This window comes from Magallana gigas, chromosome 8, assembly GCF_963853765.1.
Source record: "Magallana gigas chromosome 8, xbMagGiga1.1, whole genome shotgun sequence".
Lineage (NCBI taxonomy): Eukaryota > Metazoa > Mollusca > Bivalvia > Ostreida > Ostreidae > Magallana > Magallana gigas.
In genome coordinates, this window is record NC_088860.1 from 10,480,735 (window position 1) to 10,501,882 (window position 21,148).

At 33.8% G+C, this 21,148-nt stretch overlaps 1 protein-coding gene across 3 annotated transcripts in view; it reads left to right on the forward strand.

Moving 5' to 3' along the window:
* Positions 1–1,388: 1,388 nt before the first annotated feature.
* Positions 1,389–21,148, forward strand: part of LOC105324292 (protein mono-ADP-ribosyltransferase PARP14) — a 28,136-nt gene continuing 8,376 nt past the window's right edge. The window contains exons 1-19 of one of the 3 annotated variants that reach the window (XM_066069624.1): positions 1,391–1,674; positions 1,990–2,099; positions 2,284–2,728; positions 4,236–4,358; positions 4,461–4,622; positions 5,034–5,306; positions 5,862–6,113; positions 6,440–6,670; positions 7,845–9,572; positions 9,815–10,291; positions 11,153–11,235; positions 11,561–11,791; positions 12,114–12,335; positions 13,189–13,294; positions 16,406–16,588; positions 16,844–16,909; positions 17,318–17,500; positions 17,752–17,964; positions 20,760–20,968. In XM_066069624.1, coding sequence (XP_065925696.1) covers positions 1,488–1,674; positions 1,990–2,099; positions 2,284–2,728; positions 4,236–4,358; positions 4,461–4,622; positions 5,034–5,306; positions 5,862–6,113; positions 6,440–6,670; positions 7,845–9,572; positions 9,815–10,291; positions 11,153–11,235; positions 11,561–11,791; positions 12,114–12,335; positions 13,189–13,294; positions 16,406–16,588; positions 16,844–16,909; positions 17,318–17,500; positions 17,752–17,964; positions 20,760–20,968 — 5,484 coding nt within the window. In that variant the 5' untranslated portion in view covers positions 1,391–1,487. Of the gene's footprint in view, positions 1,675–1,989; positions 2,100–2,283; positions 2,729–4,235; positions 4,359–4,460; positions 4,623–5,033; positions 5,307–5,861; positions 6,114–6,439; positions 6,671–7,844; positions 9,573–9,814; positions 10,292–11,152; positions 11,236–11,560; positions 11,792–12,113; positions 12,336–13,188; positions 13,295–13,463; positions 15,823–16,405; positions 16,589–16,843; positions 16,910–17,317; positions 17,501–17,751; positions 17,965–18,772; positions 18,916–20,759; positions 20,969–21,148 lie in introns of those variants that run through there. The other 2 variants (XM_020065522.3, XM_034473288.2) reach the window with 2 other exon arrangements.

The following is a 21,148-nucleotide window of genomic DNA, read 5'->3' on the forward strand; positions in this document are numbered from 1 at the left end:
GGTGTACTTTGCACTTCAATTTCACTGTTTATTTCCTTATTTTAAATTCAATTTTTACATCGTCCCATAAAGGTGGGGGGGACTCCATGTTGAATCAATTTTTTGTATGTAAAATAAAGAAAAATCTTTGCTGCGCAAAAAAAGGGAGGGGGCACCCCCCCCCCCCCGATGCTATACGTGCCTGTGTGGTGTGATAATCACATGTCATAAGAATAGAGTTAAGGAACGGCTCCTCCCTGACATTACTGGAAATTATTAATTAGATATTAATAACATGCATTTCCAACAAATTTTAAACTCTACAGTGTGTTAATTACTTGTATTGAAAAACCAAATTTTTTACTTTCTCTTAAAATATACATAAAATTTCGTATAAAATAGTTGGTGTAGCATTTCAACTTATAAGTTATGGTATCCATATTTATTTATTTAAAAAAGGTAAGAAATAGTTAATCTGTTAATGTGTCTTTGGCCTACGATTCATAGTTTAGGTTGCTGCATGATTCACATACCGCTGCCTTTCGTCAACAAATTACTGAAAGTTGTTGGCTCAGATACCAGTGCGAGCACTTGATGCTGTGTGTTCTGCTGAGCAGGGCTCCTCAAATAACGTTAGTTAATGTTGTTTCATTTCATCTGACCACCCAGAAGAAGACATGCACAGTGTATACGGCTTGCGGAGGCGGCACGTGACAATAATTATCAAAAGACCATTAATAAATAACAAGTGCATGACGTATACACATACATAGAACCATTTTAACAAGACCTTGGACTTTCAGTTGGACGAACCCTCCAATTTCTTGCGTCAAAACAAATTATAAATGACGCGGTTTCAAGTGAAATATGCACCGACTGCGTAGTCTTAGCCCAAAAGCCAGACAAATCTTGTTGATTTCAGAGAGCTGTGGCTGAATGGCCAGCAATGAAATAGACAGACCTACGTCACATCGCTGTTTCACACAACTACCCAAAGTCCGAGCTCTTTTTAAATGCTTCTATAATAATTTATTTACCAGTTATATTCAGTTATATTCAGCCTAATACGATATGTGTAGCTATTCGATCTTTGTTCGGAGGTAGAAAACTGTTTAAAATCAGATTCAGAAAGTCAAATTAATATTTTTGTATTGTACATATTAAGTTTGTGCAAACTTTGTAATAAAGAACGTTACTTAATTAGGCTTTATAAGGCATTTTACATCACCTTTGGAAATCATCAACATACGATGACCTAAATTGATAAGAAGTGAATGGAAGAGGGCGAGATTGTAACAATATTTTTAACCCTTACCCCCCCCCCCCCCCCCCCTCAACACACACACTTTGACCAGCTCCGTTATCTGTTAACAAATTAAATCGGGCTCGGGAGTCAGACTACAACTTTCTGAAATTCGGAGTACTCAGAAAATTAATCGAAAACGAAAGTAAAATCGATAACCATGGCCGTGATATTACTATAGGGATGAAGGGAACTACGTTGGATAATGTCTGAGAGTAATTGGAGAGATCTTTTGTCCCCACGTTGTCTTTATGTGTACAGCAATGATACAGAAACAATACGATCCGAGGAACTCGTGAGGGCTGTGGATGGGGTTGTCCAGGCGATTTCTGTACCTGACCCAGCAGATCAAAGGGGCGGAAATAGGCTCCTAGTGCTTCTTAATAATGAAGGTTTGTAGATAAGGAATTATTTAACATTTTGATTTTCTTGTGTGTGTTTTATTGTCTAATCTGTTAAGTCCGTAAACTATTAACTGTATACTTTTGATTTAAAATAAAAATGTTATAGGCCTAAAAGCAAAACTTTCAAAACGAAAGTTAAATCGAGAATTCCGTATGAAATATGCTCAAATAACAAAATTAACTTTGTCTTTTTCACAATACCTTCATTTGCAGTTACCTAAGACTCAAAAAACCTTTTCAAGGTTATTTTTATGAATGTTTGTTCAAACTTTTTAGCATTAAGATAGTAAAACTTTGTTTCAGAAAATAAAAAACATTTGGAGAATCATGGCATTATCTACCAAGGAAGAAATCTGAATGTTGAAAGAAGCAACAACACCTGCGACATTCCAAATGAATGGGAAAGATTTGTGGTATATCTAGTGGACTCCGCTTAATATAATAGTTATTTTGTCAGGAAAAATTATTATATTAACCGGACTATAATAATAATCAAACTTACAAAAATTAAACTGAGGCATACCTTTTGAACTAAAATGTTATTGTATGCATGTAAAATGAACATATGCTCAATATAATTGTTCTATCGTTTTATAGGATGGCGCATTCCAGCAGCCTATGCAGTATCCATCTGGTCAACAATCAGCCCAGGAAAATGATGTATATGCCAATACGCCCAGTGTTCAAAATATGCCTATGCCTAGTCCTCAGCAATACATGGGTCAACAAATGGCTGCAACCCCAGGACAACAGAACCCTATGAATCCTGGTCATTATCCATTCATGCATCAGTTTTACATGCAGGGGATGCCTCCCAACATGTATCCGCAGGAAGGAGCAGTGGGACAGAATGTACCACCAGAAGCTGGGAACTTCCCTAATCCCCAGCAACTGTGGCTGCAGATGCAGCATATGCAGCAAATGTTTTACCAAATGCATGGTGGAATGCCTGGTACTGAAGGGGCAACAGCTGCACAACCGCCTCCTTACACTCTTACCGAGGAAAAAAGTAGCTCATTGCAAGACTCCCTAGAAAATACTGGTATGTCAAAAAAAATTTATTTGGGATGTCAATGAGTATTTGAATACTTCACTATTGCTTTAATATGATAATCATATCAATCATCGACTGAAATTTTCTTAGTCAATTTTTTGCTTAAAATTGAGTTATATAAAACATCTTATATCTTTTGGTGTAACAGTTTTTGGGCTATGAATGAAAAAAAAACAGCTTTGTTTTCTTCACTCTTGTGGTACATTAATACGGTCTTAAGTGGCTAATAGTATCCGAAATCTCTTTTAATTTTGTAGATCAATTAAAAGTTTTGAATAAAGGTACTTTATATAATTGTGTCATTGAGGACACCAATTAAATGTTTCTTAATGAAAGATATCAGTTCAGTTAATTATTGAATTAACTGTTTGTAGAAATAAAAATATATATTAAAGAGACAGTACAGCGCATCTTATAAAAAAACCGACTTGAAAAAATTTTCCAATCGGGTTCGGTATTTTTGTACTACTCATGAATGTATAAACTTTCAGAAAATTACAAAGTTCTCCCTTAAATAAATCTAATTATTTCATTAAAATTAGTAATTACGTATAACCTATCACATAAATACATCGCAACATGTTAGGGGGTCAGCCTTCTATACTATTACGCATGCGTATTTACTGTAAACAAAACACATGCAGGGCTCGAGAAGATTCTCCTGTACATGTTTGTTGATAAAAATATGTCTTTTCTACTTCTCCCTGGTAATAGTTGTTCAAAGTTTTTAAAATAACACAATATTTTTTTTTGTAAGCATGTATTTTGCGTGCTTGTCATAGGAGTTGACTACAACCTAAATTTATTTTTGTAAGTGAGGCCCCTTGAGGGGTTATTTGACTCATTTATGTCTGTTCATTTTAAAATGAACCGAAATTGGAAAACCATTAATAGATTATCGAGAAAGTGATCATGTGTTCCGTTTAGAGAGTCCTTTTTACCTCGTATACCACGATGATCGTAGTCGGGAGAATATCTTGTAGTTTTCAGCACGTGTCAATTACTGTCAATCAAAATCCACGTGGTACAAATAAACAATATAAGATTATTCCGGTTTGTACGACTCTTAAATTTCAGGAAGCTCATAATTACATTAATTAGGTATGTGAAAGGGATTTTTATCTATTTCAACTGTTACAATCAACGTTATTTCTTATTTCCTAACGAAACAATGGGTAAATCTGAAGTTATTCACACATGTGTTTTCAGCTGTACTGTCTCTTTAATGATGCATATTACATACAGATTGTTGATTAGGAAGGGACAGTGACCTAATTAGCATGGAACAATTAAGACACGTTTGAAAAAAGTCTAGATCTTTGAGAGATCCATTTTCAAATCAAAGCTATCATGAAGCATCTCACCTTTTTTATGCTCATGATACCAAATTTAAAAAAAGACGCAAACGTAATTTAAGAAAATGTGGAAACTTGTTAATGAAGAGGAGAAGATACATATATAAGTAGCGGTATGTCCACTATATTTTTGTTTTCAGCCACTAAATTAAAGCAGAGCTATTCAGACCTTCAAAGTAGTGATGGAGAATCAGTAACTCCCAGTGCTCCAGACGAAGAGGTCCAAGAGGCCGATGAGTCGGAACAGGAGACCAGCAAATCAGGTATTGTAATCTATTAGAAAATGCTTTGTCTATGTCTTCAGACAAGAGTTTTAATCTAAAAATATGAGGCTGAATTCCTATATGATTTTTATTGTTTAATAGAGGCAGCCATGATAAAAGTGACCAATATTCCGGATGGAACTTCCAAGGATGCTTTGCTGTTTTTCTTTGAGAATCGTCGTAAAAGTGGTGGTGGATCGGTAGAAGACTTGGAGTATGACCCAGATACAAAGTCAGCTGTTATTACTTTTGAAGAGCCTGAAGGTAAGATTTCCTTAAGTCATATGATTTTGATTTATATGTTATACCTATTGGTGTTTTGGTCTACTTGAAATACACTGTTAAAAGCCTTAAGAGGTTCTTAAAAGAGGAAAAAAATTCTGTGGTTGACATACATGAAAATATTGTCGAGTGCAAGTGATAAAACCTGTCGCAAGGATTTTATGTAACTTTCATTACATATGAATTATCAGAAGTGAATTACATGGTAAATGCATGATTGTTTGTTTCGATGATTTTGCGAAATCTGAATTCTTTACCTGAATATCAGATGTGAAAAATTTTGAGGGTTAATTATGTTCAATTTACGTAAAATACATGCAACTTATAATTGACTATCATGTAAATCCGCAGACTTTTACCTCTTATGTTTTTAATATATTTTTTGTTCAATAGCTGTGAAAAGAGTTCTTGGAAAATTACCAATTCTCTATAACGGAGTCCAAATTGGTGTAGAAGAATTCCGCCCAGATGTTAGAGTTGAAGACTATTCAGAAGAAGCTGGCAAAAACTCGGAAAACATTCTAGAAGTTAGAGGCGTGTCTTCTAAGACAAGTGAGGATACAGTGATGATGTACTTTGAAAACACTCGTCGATCAGGGGGCGGAGAAATAAAGAGCATGGAAGCAGGAGATGGGGTGTTTTACATCAGATTTGAAGATGATCAAGGTAACTGCACATTTTTAAAATGTTTGTATACTTGTAGATACATGTATGTTATTCAGTCTCAGTGTAGTACTGACTGAAGAGAAATGACAAAGTTTGTGAAACTGAATGAAGGATTGTTTTTTATTTTTTAGATTACTGACAGTGCAGACACATATATACATGTATTTGTTAAAGTTCCTTCTTATTTTATCAAAAAGCATAATAAACAATTTTGAGGGTTTGCTTTTGTTGTTGTATAGTATTGTCCTCTGTGTTTTTTTATTATGCCAACATGAAAAAAGTTGATGTCTGCATGGTCACATAAAGCCAAAAGTTTTAGTCATAAGAATTACCATATTTTCAAGTAACTTTTAGTGGTGCAAATGTCTATATGTTCGTTTGATACCAGTTATTTTAGCCCAAATGAAATTAAAATGTACCTTATTGATGTTTCTTTTAAAAAAATAATGATAATAAAGGTTGATAGACATATTTGATTTGAAATTAGTCTATATTTAGTGGCTAACTATCAACCTATTTTTACTTTATACTAATCTAAATAAACTCTTTTTTTAGCTATTGAAAAGGTTCTAAAAAAACACCACAAGATTGATGGAACAGCCATTGAAGTGTGCCGGTATGTTCCACCCCCTCCACCAAAGCCAGTGCCAATGTACTCCAACAAAGTCTTCATAACAAACATCAGTGAGAAAACAACCAAAGATGGACTGGAGAACTTTCTGGAGGCCAAAACCAACATAACACCTGTCAGTATCGAGTATGGGGAGCTGGAGGGAACGGCTCTTATAACATTTGAGGAAGATATAGGTCAGAAGCTATACTAAAGTTGAGATAAATATTATTTAATGATTCTATGTGTTTAAAAACAGCTAGGAGAACTCTTCTGGATGCAAAATACAAATGGTTGATTGACTCAATATGATGCATCATTATTTTAATGATATATGCCTTCAGTTCATTTTAATATAAAGTCGAGGCTTGACACAAACTACAGTATATATAATTCGTTATTTCTTAAAACAAAAAATTAGAATGGTATAGCTTCTAAAACAGAAGGCAAGGGATAAAAGTATAGTGTTGTGTTGGTACTTTAGAATTAAGTCTTGGCCCCTTTTTAATGTCTTTTTTAACAGATTTTGAGAAACTACAACTGGCTTGTAAAAAGAGAACTCTGGACAAATCTCATCTTGAAATATCTCGAGTCCCTATCACAAACTGTGCCATTGTACGAAACATCTCAGAGAGGACGTCTCGAGATACACTTGAATTTTACTTCGACAATGAAAAAAGAAGTGGTGTCAGTGGGGTGTTGGATGTCAAAATGCTAGATGGGTTCTGTCTGGTGTATTTTGAGGAACCGGAAGGTAATTATCATTCTAACAATATTTTCTGGTATAAAAATATAATTGATATTTTGACCTAGCTACATGTATCATTTAGAAACTGGCAACCAGTTAACCATCTAAAAAAAGTATTTCAAATTTTAATGATGAATAAAAAATAGATATGCTGTTAATTTGAGTTTAAAAAACGAAGGAGGGAGCTCAGTCAGTAGAGATATCTTGAGATGTGAACTACGAGGGTCAAACAAAAAATATGAAGACAATGTTGATGTCTATCATATATTTTTTCAGAAAAGTCATAACTAACAGATTAATTTATGCAACAAAACTTATTTTATTGATATACGAAGTTTCATTCCATGAAAATTTATTTTTGTTACCCGATTTTAAAAACAGCATGTTTTGTTACCACTGCGCACGGTAAGGTTAAGACATGACAGTTAGATTCATACTGTTTATACTTTTCGCTGCACTGTGACCGCCTGTGATGTCAATGTTTTAGTCAATTTCATATAGGACTATCTGTCTTTGGTTACTGATATCTGTTAAACAAAACAAATCATCCCATCATTATTTGGTACATAGAATATCATGACAATTCTTAACTTGAGTTTTCAATATAATTTGGTTTTAAGTCCAATTTATAGAGATATTACTTTCAACATTATATGGTTTATTGTTGACATAACACAAATTTTGTCTGTGAGCCGTGGACTCATTTTTGCAGAATTAGAATTGATAATTCTAAAAAATAAAGGAAATAATATACTAATTTTTTTTATTGCAAATTGTTTGAAACTACTGTTAAATTACTGGTATGTCTACCAAATTTATAATGCAACATTAAGTAGCATAGTTTTGACAAAAGTCTTCATATTTTTTTAATGACCCTAGTACATTGTTTTTCATTACTTGCTTTGAAATGGAAAAACAACCATTTTTAGGTGGCTATAATTGTAAACTTATAAAGTATTAACATTGCCCAACAAAATTTAAAGGAAATGAACTTTAATGACTATTCTACATGCTTAAATGAAGTTATTTTGCTTTGGTTATCAAAATTATTTACAATGGAAAATTGTGTTTGAATGATATGTAAATTTACAAAATGTATAAATCTATTTTTAAACATGCATAAAATACTTACTAGCTTGTCTATTGGTTAAAGTGTGGATTCACTTTTTTTTTTTTACAGCTGTGGATGTAGTATGCAGAAGACCTCATCGAATAGATGAACAGGATTTAGATGTAAAGATATATTATGAATGCCTTGGACAAGTAGAGAGTGATGATGAGCCATTTAAAACCCCTGCTTCCTTGGAGATTTCCGACTTTGATCCGAAAAAGCTGCAGTTTCTCATCAAATCGCCTCCAAATCAGCAGGCAGTAGAGAAACAGTTGGAGGCTGTTTATGGGAAGCCTATCTGGCCTAAAAAGTCCAAATCTAATTCTCTCACTGTGGAGTGCACCTTGACTCCAGAAACAAAAGATTGCCGAAAGATTGCCAGGCATTGGGAAACAAAAGTAAAAGAGAACCTCAGCAAATTTTTAGATCTTCTACATGTTTGCAAGCACACTACATTACAAGAGGCATTTCCTTTGGTTTTAAGTGAGCTGAAGTCCTTAACCATTAGTAACCCAGATGCTGTGGCTGTTGTTTTGGAGAAAAGTAATCATGAAATTTATGTGACGGGTCACAAACAGGCAGTGACTGATGTGTCCAAACAAGTGTCAGATATCATTCAAAAGGTTGATCAAGAACTAGACAGAAAGAAACAGCAAATGCAGGAAGAGAAACAGCTGAAAAGGCACCTAGTGCTAATATTACAGTTCTGCAAGTTTGAGCAGGTACTGCAAAAGAAATATAAAGACATTTCATTAAAATATGACATCGGTAAAAACTTGGTCAAATTTGAAGGACTTAGTGGAGAAGTCACCAGTGCCATAGTGGAAATGTATGAATTTACATCAAAAGTCGTCAAAACTGAAGTTAAACAGTTTTCGAAGCTTCTAAAGCAATTCTTGCAACAGCAGCCAGTGTATATGTATGTAAACTCTAAAATGAAAGAGAGAAACATCATTGGGATTTGGGAGTTTTGTAAAGAAGAAGAGACATTGACAGTTTTTTCAATGTCAGATGAGCAGGCTGTGCAAGCAGCACATCTCATCAAGGAGTCTGTAAAAGAAACCCCGATTCAGTTGAAAAATGAGTCCAAAGCTTTACTTCCAACCAGAGAATGGCAGAGTAAAGTTGAAGAGATTGAGAATAATGGGCAAGGTTTGATCAAGATAATAGCCCAGGCAGATCAGGGGAGAATTATCATCCTGTGTACAGACCAGTGGGAAGGCTTAGCTCGGGAGTTCATTGAAGACTTTATGTTAGCAAATACCATATTTGAAGAAAGCTTAAATTTGGAACCAGCCATGATGAGGTACTTACAGATGAATTGTGCAAACGACCTTCAAAATGTTGGTATTAATCATCAACAGGAGAAAGTCAATGTAGTAGTAAATGATACTGGAATTGTGATAAAAGCAACCCAGACAGGACTAAATCAAGCCAAACATGCCATTAATAAAATTGTAAAAGGAGTGGAAAAACAGACACATTCAATTAATAAAGCAGGAATAAGGAAACACATGGAATCTACAGGGGGACAGGAGAAACTAAGAAAAGTTGAAAGAAGCGAGGGAGTTGTGATCGAGGTGAGTGACGAAAGTGCCTCTGATGAAGACACCAGTGGTTCCTGGCTGACAACTGGTGCGAATCGACAAGAACTCGCAGTCTGTGTCACAAAAGAAGGAAAGAAGATCTCTGCCACGGTGGTGGATATGTTGGAGCTGGATGTGGATGTGATTGTGAATCCAGCCAACAAAGACATGAAGCACATCGGAGGTATCGCCAAATTCATTGTGGAAAAAGGTGAGTAAAACTACATGTAATGATCCGACATTTGTCCTTTTGCTGTCATTTTTATATTGCGAAAAACAAAACATGCACAAGATGTATCTTTTAAAAAATGCATAACAGATATGAAGTATTTAAATTATTTTTTTAAATAGCAGACTGCAATTTAGTACATGTTGTTTTTTTCATTAACTGTAAATATTGTAGTACAAACTGAAGTTGTTGCCAAGTACATATAATATCATCATATTTTGTAGGTGGAAGGTCTATTCAAGATGAATGCAATGACTATGTCAGGAAGAAAGGTCGATTAATGGAGGGGCAGGTGTACCTCAGTGCCGCAGGGAACCTCAAGTGTAAGGGAGTCATCCATGCGGTGGGGCCGGTCTGGCAGAACGGAACCAATCAAGAGGAAGAGTACCTTAGAGAGGCAGTCATTAAGAGTCTGGAGGTGACGTCCGAGAAACGATTGACGTCCATTGCGTTTCCAGCCCTATGTACGGGTGTGTTTGGTTATCCGGTGCGAGAGGCCACCAGGGTTATTGTGGTGGCTGTAAGAGACTTCTTCAAAGAGAACCTTGGCTCCCCGGTGGAAGCTGTTTACTTGTGTGATGTGAAGGAAGACAATGTGAGTGGGTTCGTCACCGCCATGAAGAGGGAGCTGAAGGATGTCACAGTGAAGGCTCCAGAGCATGGCAGTCAGTGGAAGTCCGGCAAAACTTCTGTCCCTGCTGGTAAAGTCTTCTTTTAATTACATAAAGTGACCCATATAGGGCTAAACTGCTTGCAGGGACTTGGTCTTGTAACTTTCCTTGAAAATTGAAAACAACCTTCTTTTTCAGTTAACAGTAATTTTACAAAGAATTTGTCACTTTTTTGTTTTTGGGAGTTGATTTTAATCAACTCTCCTATGCACTTACTCAAGCAAACTGAAAGTGAAACAGTGTTTGGACCTATGCACAAATCAATACCGCTGACAACACTTAGTTCTTCAAAACAATTGATAAATTCGATGCAATGTATTCTGAAACATTGTTTTTCAGTAAAACTTATTTAAACCTTGTGAGATTTTAAATGGCACAAACAGTTTAGATATTTTTTGAAGTCGTATGTATTCCTCCGCTAGAGTTCAATGTAGTCTCGTTCAACCAGACGCTCGGCTGTCTCCGTTAATATCCGACAAAACATGAAGTATCTTTTGCTTGTTGGAGATAAACGGAGACATCCGAGCATTTGGAAGAACAAGACTAGAGTTCAATCTTGCCTGGGTCCAAACCATTTCTCAGAAATATTTCGATTACTGATACTACTTGCCATGCAAAATCACATATCGTTGATTTTAAAATAAATGATAATCGATAAAATCAACTCCCGTCAGTACTTCGGTACTTTGATTAAATAGGAAGTTATGGTAATCAAATCAATTTTAAATATGTACAGTGACTTCAAGCAGATATTATTAATTCATAAAAAAGCTATTTATTGTGAAATACACAGCAAGCAATGTGATAGACAGTTGAACCCAGATTTGTTTGGAAAATTGAAGTTTAAGGAAGATACAAGATATTGAGATGCAAGATAATTTTTTCCTTTAGCCAGGAAAGCTGTGAAGGTGGTACCTGTTGCTGCTGGTAACATCACCATCCATATTGTCAAGGGACAAATTTCTAAACAAAAGGTAGCTATACCATGTAGTTCTTTTTAATTTGTGTCTGAGATGCATGTACATGTATACACAAGCATCTATAATGTTTAATCTTAATAAACATTATATTCATTAGTATGGCTGAAGGAATGCCACCATTTCACCCTTATCTACCAAAAAAAATTGGTTTAAAAATCATTACAAGGGATTTTTTATGCAAAATAAACAATCTCTTCCATGTTAATTTTTTTCTAGCTAGTATTATTTTGATAAGATTATACTGGTTTAATAGCAACGGTATTGCAAATTGCATGCATATTTTTCATATCTCACATAAAGTTATTAATGGCATCAATAGGTGGATGTGGTTGTGAACACGACGTCTAAGGATCTCAAGTTGGGGAATGGCGCCGTCTCTGCCTCCCTACTAAAGGCTGGGGGGCCTATATTACAACAAGAGTGTGACCAGAACTACCCACAGGGCATCCAACACGGTGATATAGCAGTGACATCTGGTGGTAACCTCTATTGTCAGTCCATTTGTCACGGATCACTTCCTGGCTGGGATCAACAGGGAAAAGCATTGAAGGTATGGGCGGATGAGATACACATGTATTTGTCTGGATTTTAAGGTATAATTTAATTTAAATGATGGGAAAATTTCCAAGTTTATTGATTCTCTCTAAAAACACAATTCACAGACGTTTTTGTGTTTTTAAAAAAGAAATGTGATCGCTATTTTAAAGATAATTTTAGAATAGCAAAGGAACAACATTTGGACTAAAATGATCATTTATTTAAAACAGAGGTTAAAGCAAATGATATAATGATTATGATTTGATAATTTTTTTGATATTGTATAATTATTTGTTAACATCTTCCTGCATGTCCACTCATGATTTACTTTTTAGGTTTTGAGGGCATTCATGGAAAAATGCATGACATTTGTGGATCAGAACCAGCATTCCTCTGTGGCCTTCCCAGCCATGGGAACTGGAAATCTTGGTTACCCGAGGGAAACTGTTGCCAAGGAAATGTTCAGTATTGTCCATAACTTTGGTTCTAGCAATCCTAGCACTACGATCTCTGATGTCTACTTTGTGTTGTATGATAGGGATACAGAAACTGTGAAGGTAGGAACAGCTGATGATATCAGTGTACAGATTGGTCTTGTTGGTTTGAACATGTGAACACACAATGATTGCTTATGACCTAAGGGTGTCTCACAATTCTGACCCAAGGTCATTTTAGCAAGTTCAAGGTCATTGAAAATAAAAAAAGTTCACTATTTATGTCCAATCTCTACCTTTCTACTATATCTTTCTTATGGAAAAAAAAATTGGAAGTTCATACATCACACAAAGATTGGTTATGAGTTGAGGGTGTGGCATGATTTTGACATATGGTTATATGAGCAAGTTCAAGATCATTGTAAAAGAAAAAAATTATTTTTTGTGTCCAGCCTATACTTTTCTTAATTAGAAACATTGGAAATTCTTACTTCACATTAAGATTTCTATGACCTGAGGGTGTTGTAATGAACTTGACTCAGGTTCAGTTGTGCAAGTTTAAGGTCATTATTTAAAAAAAATGCATATTTCCTGATTAGGCGCCATATCTTGTAATGGATCATGATCAAAACTAAAATTTGGCACAAAGATTGAGGCCTGTTAATGTCCTGATTGTAAGTTTTGGTCATTTTTGCAAGTTCAAGGTAACTATAAGAAAAGGATGCATCCATAACTTTTCAGTAGGGAAATAATGGTACTTGAGTTATTATATTTTTTTAAGAGGGGAATATCATTTGTGAGCTTGTTCACAGTACCTATAGATAATATTTGGCGGGGTTATAGTAAATCTTTTTATCTATTTGAACTAGGATTATTGATCAACAGACTTTTATTATTTTAAAGATATTTTAACCCATGAGGAACAAAAGTTTTTTTTTTGTACATGTGTAAGAATATTTACCGTTTTCATTTACAGGCATTTGAAACTGAAGAAAGGAGGCAGGGAGGAGGGGGTGGAGGCGGTCGTCATGGGCGACAGTTAGGGCCCAGGTCTCAGAATCCATCCTCTGGCCAAAGCAGTGGTAAGTCCGTCTCATGTATGCTCACTTTCCAACTTAACCCGATTAAACCCTCATTTTCTGTTCCATATCTCTGATAAAGTCGAGGATATTTGCCCAGTTAGTTCAACCGGTAAGCTCTCTTATTGTTTACTGCGCTTGCTAATTGGGCAAATATCTTTACATTTATCAGGTTTGATGGAAGAGAAGACTCCACATTCTACATGGGAGCTAAGCACTGAAAACTTTGAGGGTCCAAGAAAATTTCCTGATTTCTACTCATTGACAAGAAGACGAGAGGAGAATATTCGAAGGGGAATTTATGACAGGTCACCATTACAATATGGAGAGCCAACTTTTGGTCTTGGTGAATCTGATTCTGAAACTGAAGTTGATGAAGTTGGTGAAATTCAACTTCTACCTCCTCCTAGTGCCAGAGTTAATGCCAGTAGGTACAGAAGAATGCAGTCATCTCCTGACTTGCAAAGACTTAAGGCTAGAAAACGAACTTTACAGAAATCCTCATCATCCCCAGGAATGAACAAAGTGTACTCATCTGATTGGCTGGATGACACGATTATGGATAAGGCAATGGCTATAGTGAAGCAATCTTATCCAGAAGTAAAAGGCTTACAAGAAACCTGTGTTGCCTCAGTACCTGGCCAGCATGGACTAAATAGACAGCCAGGGAAGTTCTTGCAGATCATTAACACAAAGGGCAACCACTGGATCCTGCTTTCAAACATGGGATGGGACCATCATCATGTACGAGTCTTCGACAGCTGCTACAGGATTTTGAATGCAGACACCAGGAACTGTATCGTCACCTTGGTACCGTCTTATAACAACACCATTCAAGTTCTGATGCCCGCCTATCAGAGACAAGAAAATCGCTGCGACTGTGGATTATTTGCTGTGGCAGCTATGTTTGCTCTTGCGCTTGGCAAGGATCCTTCTAAATGTTACTGGGATTCTAAAAAGATGAGACCCTTCTTGCTGGAGTGTCTGCAGACCAATACATGCAGACCTTTTCCTCCCAGCTCTACTCGAGTGAAACAGTTGCGGGAGAAGGAGTATAATATCACCATCTGTTTTAAATGCCAGAGCTTTCCCAGTGATAACCCTGCTATAGGACTTTGTTCTGTGTGTCAAAATAGCTATCTTTGATCTTTTGGAACATTGCTTCAAAATTTTTCTTAATAAAGGTAAAGTGCTGTACATAGGTGGTCATGCAGTAATTTTCATAGTGGTATAGATCAGACTTTTTTCTTGGAATTGAATTGATAGTACTGTACTTTTTGATTTAACATTTTATCATGTTTATATCTTTAAAGTTACGGTAAATATTATTGTTTTATGTTTGTTTGGTTGTACTTTTGTAATATGCATCCTTACAACAGAGTATTTTTTGGTGCCATACATGTTACTGCAGATGTGATTTTGTTTTTAAAATTTAAAGCTTTGAAAGATCAAATATTCCAGAGTTAAACTTATCAAAAGTTGCTTGGCATTGTGTTTGAAAGATTAAAATATTTCTAATAGTATGCAATGATGTTGTCTTATCCTCAGCAATGTTTGATAAACTTTTAATTATCTTGGAATTATTTGTTGATATCAAATATTTGGCTTTATGTTATGTTGGGAAATGTGAAATAATCTTGGAATGCTTATAATACCATTTGGTATGCGTCAATGACTTATATATGTATTATGAAGAACTAAAGAATATGAATATTATCATGAATGTTCATTTTAAGCTCTGATCTTTTACTCAAATTTTTACTTTAAATTCCAACATTTTTACACATTTTCCATTTCAACTTGTTGTAAAATGCTTGCCATTGAATGCCATATTAAAAATCTTTTTAATAGTAATCCATGTATAATGTATGAAGATTAAATAGCTACTTTAGGATGATTTAATATGTGCCTTAAAATTTAGCATGCAGAAGTTTGAAGAATTGTATTTTGTTTATTGAGGATTTTATTTGAAGAGAATCTGTGATAATGTTTTTTTTATGTTGTCATATATTTCATATTTTCTGTTAATCTGTTATGATTTTAATTTTTATATGATATAAATCATGACTTCAATGTGTACCATAAATTGTGATAATTAAAATTGTGATAATGCAGTTCTTGTTTAACCTGTCTTTGATTGTTTTAAATTAGATAAATAGGCATTGTTAATAAGTGTTTAAAGTAGATGCTTTTTTAATCTATTGCTATTGTTATAAGAATGTCTTAAAGTGATAACTTTTTAAAAAAAACCACATCATTGATATTATACCGGTACTCTAAAACACGGTTATAGCACACATGCTTATAACGAATTAACACTTACAGTGAAGTGATTTTCATTTCCCGTGAACCAATTACATGTTGTAAACTTGACAGATTTAACGAATTACGCTTATAGCAAAGGGAAATCTCCTTTCCCTGGCAATTTGGTATAAGCGTGTTTTACTGTAATAGCATGCAAAGCCTGTGTGTTGAAGTGTTTTTATTTACAGTAGGTTTCACATTGTATCAACTGTTTGAATTGAAAAGAATTTACTCATAATTCACTTTGTTCTTGTGTGTGTACATGTGCTGCAATAATGCCATCAACATTCACTCACTATTCAGCTTTTAAAAATTATTGAGGAAAAGCCCTTTGCTTGTTCAGTGTTTGTTCAATGATATTTATATATACTATACAGTGTTGATGACGACATATCATTGAAGTAGTACTTGATAAATATTGTGATGTAAACTAATTCATATTACCTATAACAATTTCTATGCTTCAACCTTTCCTATACAATAAAGTTGCAATTTAAAAAAAATGTTTTATGTTATCATTATAGAAGGTACAGTACATTTAAAACATATACTGTTAAGTCATTATAAGTCATAGGTGGTAAAAATATTACTGTTAGATCTACTCTTTATTTTTAAACATGATATTGGCTAATTCAATTTTAAAAGAAAAATTCCAAACATAATTGAACTTTTTCTTATATCCTTACACAGACTTTTTCTTCTCAAAGAAGAAAATTCTAAAATGGCCGTGACCATCTATCAAGCCCTCTTGAGAGATATCTAAACTTTTCACTTAATGTTTATGAATTTTCCTTATTGCTTGGATTTTAGGCAGCGGAGCCTCAGCTCAAGGGGGTAGCTATGGTAACAATTCCAGCAGCGATCTCTCTGACTCTGATGAAATTGTTATTGACTTTGACCACCTGGAGTTAAGAGTGTATCAAGGGGACATCACTAAAGCAAATGTAGATGTCATCGTAAACAGTACAAATCCACAATTTGATCTGACAAGAGGTAATACACAATCTACCACTCTGTGTACATATAGAATTAAAATCATAGTTTTCTAACACAGAGATTTTACATTTAATCATATGAAATTTGTCAAGGATGTGCATGCATACAGATGTATTGTATAATTGTTTTGTTGATGATTTTTTTTATATGAAGTCATTTATTCATATTATAACAAAAGATGCTTACTAAAGTTAATAGGCAGTCAAAATCATTTTAATTATATTGAAAGAAAATTGTGTATTTGACTATTAGGTTTGGTGTCAAAGATCATTCTTAAAAAGGGAGGAACGCGACTACAGCAAGAAGTGGAGCTACGTAGTATGTACTTCTAGGTCTATCAGTTAATTTTGCATTAATATAATAATAATAATCTCATCTAAGCTGATCTCATATTGTCCAGAATCCTTCTGTTTGTACATGTAAATATTTTTCTACTTTTTTGGGACATTTTTGACTTCTTCTCTGGGTAATAAGGAAAATTAAGAATAAGATGAGTTTGTTAATATTATTATTTTCAAGAACTAAATAATCTGTTATATCTTATATGCATGGGTCTCTTGTTTTTCTTCATCTCTATGGAGACCTTTAAACCCCCTTAAGACCTAAAGAGTAAAGACTCCTTTCAGAAATTGATAAATCATGTATAAGAAAGCTATTAATAAACGTACTTCGTAATAATTAGTTCTTGGGAGGAAAAATAGCATGCATTTTTTGTTATTTTGATAGAGAGTGATCTGAAGTCTAATGGAGTGGCTGTTACTATAGCAGAGAATCTAAATTGTCGTTACATTCTTCATCTTGATGCAGAGACTCAAAAGGAAACCTGGGAAGAGAAAATTACTAAATGCCTATTAACAATTGAAAACTCAAATGTTGGTCAGTCAATGGCCTTCCCTACACTTGGTCAAGGTATGGGAATTGGCGAAAATCTGAAAAATAGTCAATATCTGAATAAATATACCTATTAAATGTATGTCATATCTACAATAAGCAAAATTACTTAACAACAGATTTGTGAGAGATAAGCAATAGTTATTAAATCGCTTGCATAAATCATTTGACCATCATCCAGTAGAATGACTTTTTTAAAAGATTTATTCTCACATAAGCTGGTTCAACGACAGTTGCTCAGAAATACAATGTGATATTGTTTTTTTCAGCTTTTGGATTGGCTACAGAGGATCTGGCTAGACACTTTTTCAAGGCCATTATTAATGTCAAGGACAAAGTCTCCAACCTCAAACAAATCCATGTTGTCATCTTTGATGTCAAGAATATCAGCACATTTTTAGATTCGTTTAGGAAATGTTACCAGAGTTTCTCTCCAAAACCACAAGGTGTTTTAAAGAAGATGTCAAATTGGTTAGGCTTTGGTAAGTCAGATTTACAGTTTGTAATAAAAGATAATTAAAATAAAAAAGGTTTTAAAAGCAGGCTGGACATATAGAGAAAAAGATTTTTGACCTGTTTACAAACTATGGGAACAATAGCAATCCCACAAAACATAAACATTGCTTGTGTTCCTACAAAACAAGTTTGACTATTTGGAATAAATACATGTAAAAAGATGTAACCGTACATTGTACAATGAATTTTAAAGAAATAATTAATAGGCAAATTGAGACTATTTTGTGAAACTAATTATGGAACAAGTTATTTAAAAAAAAATTCAATTTAAGGATAATTCAATATCATCCGAAGCAAATTTAGGCTTTAATTTATTGTGAACTAATAGGGAAGTTTACACATTAAGAATGATCAATTTTTTTGGTAATGTTTTGTGTGGGATATATAGAAGGATAACTCAACACAAATGGTGTCTAACATGTCGAGACATCTCTATTTTTTTTCAGTGTCATATAATACTTTGAGCTTGCACAACACTTAACCCAGCTATAATTTATAAAATATGGCTGCACCGAAAAAATGCTAACCTCCTAAGAAAATATAGAACCTCAATTTCAAAATGTTGTGCAAGGAATTTTCAAATCATTTGATATTTTTAGTTTGAGGAGATAACAGTGACTGTCCTTCTCAGTAGTTCAAATTGTTTTTGATATCTGCATCAAAAGTATTTTACTGGAACTGCATGTCTTGCCCATTCAGAACTATATATTAGAGTGCCATTGTCAAATATCTCTCACTGATTGGTTGAAGCCTACAATGTCATATCTTTGACAGATAGTCCACCGTCCTGAATTTTGCTGTTGATGATTGAGTCCCATGTCCCTGAATGCCTGATCAGCATGAAATAACCTTTTATTACGCCATTCTTGATTATGTGGTTATTATTATACAAAAATAAACAACGTAATCATATCTTATCTGTCAATGCTGTTCACCATGTTTGCAAATGAATAGTGTTCAAGTTGTGCAGAAGACAATGCACTCGCTTGTCCCTGCTGCAACCCGAGTTCGATCCCTGTGATCGACAGTGGTTGTTTGTGGTAGTGTATTGTGGTCACCCGCTTGGACATGTGGGTTCCTCCAGGCACTCCGGCTTCCTCCCACATCAATGACTCCCTCACACTAACATACGTGCATACGAAAGATATGAATATAAGTTTAGAACATGTTTATCACTCGTTATGAAATAAATAAAGTTCAGTTTAAATAAATAGATTTTTCTGTGATCAGCTTTTGATCAGTTATATTTGCATTGAGAAGAAATTGAGAAGTACATGTATAAATCAGGTCTCCCCCCCCCTTTTTTTTTTTTTACATGTATGTGTACAATGTATATTCAAAAAACATTGTTTGTAAACTGTAAATAATTGCAATTGGTTAGTACATTAATTGCTGATAGCCAATTAATTCTGCTTACATAATACATTTAATTTGTTAATCTTTCAGCCGTTTCTCACTGTTTAACTTCAAATAAATGAGTGTAATAATTTAGAATTACATGCCCAAACATGTTTATATGCTTAGACAAGGAATTTCCATCTTTTTCTTGTACAGATTTTCATGATACAAGATACATGTACCTCTTGCAATTTGGTTTTTGGTGAATATAAAAGTACAGAAACTATCCCCCAATATGTTACCATTTAACAATAATTTTATTAATATGTATACATGAATAACAATGCAAAAAACATAAGTTAAAAAATCTTCATTTCTTTTGTCTATAGTTTTTTCTGTTTATTTGGGCTAGACAGTTTTAAAAGGAGCTGTTTGTATATAAGAAGAGTTCTCAGTTTTTATACGATGAATATTGTAAAAGACAATTAATTAATCTTATTTTCATATTTGAATTGATTTTAACATTTTCTAACAGTTTTTCCAACTTTGGAAATCATTATGATAATAAATTAATCAGAAGAGTATTGCCCTTTCTAGGCCATTAGACTATTATGTATGTGCCCAAAATATGCAATCTTGTTGTTATAAAATGAATATGAAGAATACAAAAGATATTTTAGCCTTGTCTGCTTAATTTGTTTTTTAGCAAAATCTTCTGACTAATAGATTTAATAAAAAATTAATGGCTCTCTTTATGAATTAATTTTTTTTGTTTAACAGAAACCTCTACGTTTTTGCTGTTTGGTTTTTTGTGTACTTTTGTAGTTATTTTATTAATTGAAACATTGGCATTTAGTCTAATCCGAGCAAAATCCAATTAAAAACTTAATTTGACTGCATTCCCCACAATTACAGATACCACAGTTTCCAACATTGAAAGATGATAATCAATTTAATTGCAATACATAATAAAAATGTATTAATTAATACATCCGCAGTCAAACAAAAACCCTTTTCATTTGAAACCTGAAGAAAATTGAAAACCAGATGTGGAATAATAAATGCATGGTAAACAAATTTATAAGTATAGTTAAAAAAAAAAAACTCTTCAAGAGAACAAGTATCGCTAAAGCAAAATGCTCAGAATGTTTATATTATTTTTAATTACATACCGATAAATTCACAATAGTCAAATTAATTATACTTTAAAAAGACAATTCTTTCATGATAAAATTTTATACAGATGAACAGAATTACACTGAATGTCGGCGACGTACATAATTAATTCAAAAATATTCAAATTTTGTTTTTAATTAATATGCTTTTTCAATGGGCAGATGATGAAGATGCACTAGATATGCAAAATAATTATGAAATAGAAATGTTACACATGCTGTAGTTGTGTTTTTGTGTTCTTATAAAGGAAAATCAGACCCTGGTGTTGACATTTCGGGAAAAATACGTAAAGAACAACGTCCTGTGGAGGATATGAGATCAGTCACCTTAGTTATCTATGGAAAAGATGCCAATCAAATAAGAAATGCTATTCGTAATATTGAAGAGGGCATAGATGATGTTTTCAGGAAGAAAACCTATAATGAAACGATTATTAAAAGTTTTTCTGCAAGCCAGGTAAACTAATTACCTTTAAGACAATTACAGTTAAATAAAATATTGTGAATATTTCCCAAATCATGCACAGCTTTAATTTAAGATGAATTGGTTAGAAATGGTGTAAAGAAATTTCATTGACATTACATGTATAAGCTCTCCTGGGCCAAATTGTAATAATATATGTTTAAAATGTTTAAA